At 45.3% G+C, this 6,000-nt stretch overlaps 1 protein-coding gene across 1 annotated transcript in view; it reads right to left on the reverse strand.

The window, feature by feature from the left end:
- CSMD1 (CUB and Sushi multiple domains 1) overlaps positions 1 to 5,511 on the reverse strand; it is a 2,292,800-nt gene extending 2,287,289 nt beyond the window's left edge. Inside the window, exon 1 of the mRNA XM_019488443.2 lies at positions 5,139 to 5,511. Coding sequence (XP_019343988.2) covers positions 5,139 to 5,211 — 73 coding nt within the window. The 5' untranslated portion in view covers positions 5,212 to 5,511. The remainder of the gene's footprint in view (positions 1 to 5,138) is intronic.
- Between the last annotated feature and the right edge of the window lie 489 nt (positions 5,512 to 6,000).

The following is a 6,000-nucleotide window of genomic DNA, read 5'->3' on the forward strand; positions in this document are numbered from 1 at the left end:
TGCTTATACTGGTATAAACCCTGATAAAAGTTTCCAGTGGCGAAGAGGAAGGTGTGGTATCCCAAACAGGCTCTCTTCTGTCTGCCTTATTCTGGGAATTAATAATTGAAGGGGCATATCCAACTACTGTTGAAATGAATTGAAAAACTGTTGGCTTAATTATATCCGGTTTTCAAACTGCAATAAGTGTGTTTGCTTCATTTAAAAATATTGTCTATTGTATTAGGGTGTAAAGAGCCAGAATCAATATTTGAGGCTAAGCATAAATGCATAGCTGAAATGCATAAGTTAATAATTATAAAGATAAAACAAATTCTGATTAATTTTTAGGCTTGAAATTAAAGCATTACTAAATTTTAAGAAACTGTGATTTTTGCAGGTCTTTCATTGACAGCAAACCATTGATGATATTCTGATTAATCAAGAAGAATTCCGGCTAATAATTGGAAACATAGGAATGATTAAATCTCACATTTTAACTGAATGTGCTCTCCAGGGAGAAAGGATGGAAAGTGTTGTAGTTTTCAGTGTTCCAGTCTGGGAAGATAATTCAAAAAATATTTATGCTCGAAAGCATGGTATGACTTGTTATTGACAATACGATGCAGTACTACTCTTGTAGTAAAGACAAAAAATGCTTTCTGTCTATGCATATTTCTTCATTTAGTATTCAATTTCAAACTGTAGACAACTGATAAATGTTGTTTTAGCATGTCAATATAACACTAGAGCTAATCCAAGTAATTTGTTTAAGCACTTATTCCTTAGAGATATGTTTATAACAAATCTAGTGTAGATTTTCTTAAACACAATAGGAATCTTGTGTGGTTGACTGAAAGTTTCATTCAGCTAGAACAAAGATATATAAGGACAAAGCAAGATCTTAGAGTTTTCCTCAGGCATCGATGGCATTCATGCCTATTTCAGAAGTTACTAGTTCACAAAAATGGTTTAAAGAGCATAGAAAAGTGAGGCATATAAGTAAAAGTAAGGGGGAATATCCATAACACTCTTTCTATATTCATTTCAGAACTGGAAGAAATGTTGCTTAACCTTATAATCTTCTTATTTTTGCATCCATATGGAGAACAAGGGCCAGATTTTTATCTCACTGAAATAAATATAAATCCAAAGTGATGCCATTAAACTTTATTACATTTTTTGTCCACCCTTAAAAATGTTGCTACGTTAATTATCAACACAGTGAACATGGCAATCCCCTGCAGTATAGGTACAGGCCTACTGATGTAAAGTGATTTGTTGACTCAAAACAATTACACAAGGCCTTTTCCCAGCACTAAAGGTTAGCAAGTTCAGAGACACTTAGCAGTTCAACAGAGTCACTTCATATCTTTAAAGTCCAAAAAAGATTTGTGTTCACAACAGTTACGAGTCAGTGCTCTGACACAGTTTGTGACTGTGGGTTAACATGACGTGTAGAAAAGGTTAGTGGTACGCGGATTGAAATCTGTTTCCAATAAGTGTTCTCAGCCACTTCCCACATGGACCCCAAGTACAGCAATTATCTAATGCATTAATGCCTGTTGTTGAGATGAAGACACTTGCGTACAGTTTCATAAATTCAGTAGGATCAATGTTTCAATGAATTCAATGGATTAATTCAATGTTTTCTGAACCCATATTCCTTTACTTTCCAAGAATCAGACCCCAGATTTGTACAGAAAAAAAGAAAGAAACAATTATACAAGATCTAAATTATATGTAACATATGTGGTTACAAAAGGGTAGAAGTATGTGGAGATGGAGAAGAGATTAAAGCAAGCAAAAGAAACTAATCATACTGTTTCCTATACATACAGTCAAACCTCAGAAAGTGCTAAATGCTCTGTACAGCCATTGATTTTAGGAGTTCTGCAAATGAGCATCACTTTACATATCTGGGCTCTTCTATGCCATCCTGACGTCCTCATGTTAACATACTACTATATATATCAGATATCCCTTGATAGAAGGATAATGTCTGCTGGTATTATACCTTCTGTATGACCAGTGACCTTTTAATGTGTGGTGCTGAGCTCAAGGACATAAATAAATAAGAGTTGTCTTATTTTGGGAATCTGATATAAGCTATTCAGAGTAATCTTCTCAAACACCCCCAAATATTTCCTTTCTAACGTAAGCACAAGATTTGAGACTTGCCTAATGTAAGTATATATTAAAACTGGAAAATAAGATTAAGCCCTTCATAAAAAGTCTTTAAAACATGACAATTCAATCACATGGACAAAGCTGCCTGTTCATTTTTCTTTCCTTCTAGATTATTTCTACTCTGGACTGAGCAAAAAAGGAATCATCCCTGGAATACTTAGCATTCACTTCTCAGTATTCACCACTAGGCTCTGGTTTTGGCAAGTTATCAGCAAAAGAGAGAGAGAGGGATAGAGAAGGAAGAAAATAGACAGCATATTCTTTTTTTTTTTAACTCATTTTCCCTGAACTTGCATGAGCTTCCCACGAAGGAGATTGGAGCCTCTCTGGAAAGGCCATCTCCAAAGTTTGAGTTCCAGTGTTTTAGAGATAGTAAAATATACATGACCTGAAAGCAGGAAAACACTCTTAATTCAATATACATGAGGAGGACTTAAACACAGTGAGAACTTTCCTGTGTCATAGTCAAATAATTTATTTTGGCAAATGGTAGCAATAAGCTGAGGCTATGTAAAAGTAAAGTGTTTTTGATTTTGTTTTTGAAAAAACCTTAAGCTGTATATGCAAGAGTACATTCACAGATATAATTTAAGAACAATGTTTTTTTTTTCTAATCATTTAAATTGTACTACTGAGCTTACAGTATCAAATTAAATGTTTATAAACAAATGTGGCAAATTAGTGGTGATGAAAGTGTTACAAGGTGATCCAAACAAATAAGGTAAAGGATTTTTAAAGGATAGTATTTGGAAACCTTTGTTTACCAGATTTAAAACATTTTTATCAATGCATTAAGATAAAGTAGCTGACTCACAGAACTAAGATTCCATCAGAAGAGAGATTTAACCTGCTAGAAATTTTAGTCTAACAGTAATATGGATCTTCACAGTTCCTTCCCTCTTACAACTTTGATCTTTAAAAAATGAAAATAAAAAAATAATGGTGCTGCTACATTTTTGCAGGTTTAAAGTAAATCAACAGTCTTCAGTGTTTTGCTTATTACTGCCCAGGTATAGCCTGTTAGAATTAAGAAATGACTTTGATAGACAAGCCACCCTCACATACAAAGCTTAGTAGTGCTCTTTCTTCTTTGTGAAGCATTATTGCTGCTCTAGAGTAGTTTCTGAGGAAGTGATATCTTTAAAAGATTCCATGCCTGCCTCTCTATATGTATGGAGTTTATAAATGGAAAAATCGACTTTACCTATTTTCCAAAATACTCAGATACATCATTAAGACAGAATGATAGCAGCTGCAAAGAACTAAGAGAAAGGTACCTCAATTCTACTATACCATGGAGAAAAAATGCAAGCATTTCTCTATGCACATTGAATTCTTTCTTGTTCTTATAATAGTTACAGATTTCATTTAATATTACCAATAAAGGACAGTGCAGAAGGCAGTACACCTCTGGTTTTGGATTTCATTTGATATTACCATTAAAGGACAATGCAGAAGGCAGCACACCTCTGGTTAACAGAAAGGAAAAAGAAAACTATGTGCAAGGCAACACCTACAGAAATGCAGCATTTTGGAGCTATAGAGTTATATATATATATATATATAGAGAGAGAGAGAGAGAGAGAGAGGAGCTCTATATATAGACCTCCTCTCTTTTTATATATCTCCTAAATGCTCTATGTAGCTCTACACACACACACACACACACACACACACACACACATACATATACACACACTTACATATGTAACCAGTAACTTTTATATATATAAACCAAGTACATTTCTCTTACAATCCACAGGAAATTAATTCCCCACTATAGGACAAGTAAAATAAAGAGTTCCTGGGCTCTGTTAATTGTGATTTTACGTGCTCCTGAAAGCTAGTTCTGTTCATGTTACTAAGCAGTGGGTTCTCTCCCTCTCTCTCTCTCTAAACTGTAAATCTAATTTCAACCTTATGATTACATTCTACTAAATATAGATACCTGTGCTCTACTGCCTGGGAACGTAAATGGGGAAGAATTATGTCAAATGTCCCCGCTGATTCCTCTTCTACCTGTTGTTTGGCTTGGATCTGAAGTCGGGTTGCAGCCTTTAAGTAGGCGCCTTTCTGCTCCACATTAAGTGAGGTGTAATTATATTCTGCAGAGCAGCATCGGAGGCAGTGCCCAAAGGTTCAAGGCAAAGCCTTTGTATGCAAGCAAAACACGTCGGATCCGCGCTGAATAACCATGATCCAGCCTCCAGCTTTTCATATGTGCTGTCAGCCATGAACAGAAACCTCCTAAATGTCAAGCGCAAGGACCAGCTCCCGTGTCTCAACAAACGGGGCTGGAGTCGTCCCAGGGAGCCGAGCCAGGGCATGTGCCGCGGATCGCAACTTGTCCCTCTCCAGCCCGGCCCGGGGCCCGAGTCCTCGCCTGTCCCCGGGGGAGCTGCCAATGCTCCCCACCCGCCCCCAGCAAGTGCCCATCCCCCAGCCCCCGACGTCCCGGAGCTGGCAGCGCTCCTGGGCACCGGCAGCTGGTGCTACCCCCGCCCCTTGGCCCCAGCGCCCCGTGCCAAAGGCTCGGGATGCGGGTCCGGAGGATGCCTTCTCCCGCCCCTCCAGGGCCCGGAGTGCCACGCACGTGCGAGGACTACCAAGCAGCAGCAGGGCAGTGCCAAGCCCTGGCTCGCTGGCTCCGGGCGGGCAGCCCCGGGGGTGGAGAGGGGGGGAGCGGGGTGCTGGCACCTGGGCCGGAGGCTGCCCCTGCCCCGCGCTCCGCCGGGAGCTGCCCCTTCAGCACCACGGCCCGAGCCGGACTTGGCGCTCGGGGCTGGAGGCACCGGGACCCTCGTCCGCCCGCCCGCAGGACCCGGCACCGGGGCCAAGTTGCCAAGTGTCCCGCAGCGCCCCCCCCCTCCCCGTCCCGGCCGCGCTCCCTGCAACTTGCGCGGGGGCGCAGCGTCCCGGCAGCCCTGCCGCCCCCCGCGCGCTGCCCCGGGGCCGGAGCCCGCTCCTACCCTGAGCCGCAGCCAGGAGCCCCGCGCCGAGCATCAGCAACACCAGGGACCCGAGCAGCCTCCGCGCCGGCATGTCCGCGGCTGCCGAGCCCCAGCGGCTCCTCTCCGGCGGGGCCAAGGAATCAGGAGCGGGCGAGGAGAGGCGGCGAGCGCGGATCCAGGTGCCGGGAGCCGCGCGGCATCCAACGCCTCCTGCAGGACCGGGCGCTCGCTCCGCTCATAGCATCGCGGCGCTGCGGGGCGGAGCGGCGCGGGGCCGGGGGAGCCGGCTTCAGGGAGCCCGCTGGCCGCGGCCACGGCACGGGGAGAAGCCGCCGAGCCGCAGGCGCCGGGGCATAGGCAGGACGCGAGAGGGAGAGCGGCGGGTGGAGGAGCCGAGCGCCGGCGAGTGTGCGGGAGAGGAGGAGGAGAGAGCGGGCGGGCGAGGGAGGAGGGAGGCGGGAGCTGGCGACGAGCGCAGCGCACAGGCTGCTAGCGACACGAGAAGCCGCCGCCGCCGGACTCAACCATCACTTCCCACTGAGAGGGGAAGGAGCCGGCAGCGCGCACCGCAGCCCAGCCAGCCCCCGCGCCCTGCCGTCCCCCGGGGCTCGCCACACGCCCACAGCAGCCGGCCAACGCAACTCCAGGTCGCCTGAATGAGGTCCAGCCAGGCCGGCGCTGCCTTCCTCCACACGCGCCGAGGTTCTCACAGTGCCCTTGGCCTTCCCCAGCAGTAGGGAGATGCTCAGGCACCCAAGCCCTGTAGGGGCTGACACCCCCGCCCCTCCCAAAAAAGGGCCTCCGGGTCTTGTTTGGATGCGCTCCAAACAGATAGATAAAGTGGCGCCTTGGTGATGGATCCTGGAGGAAAGCCCTCAGG

Source organism: Alligator mississippiensis, chromosome 1, assembly GCF_030867095.1.
Source record: "Alligator mississippiensis isolate rAllMis1 chromosome 1, rAllMis1, whole genome shotgun sequence".
In the NCBI taxonomy this organism is placed as follows: domain Eukaryota; kingdom Metazoa; phylum Chordata; order Crocodylia; family Alligatoridae; genus Alligator; species Alligator mississippiensis.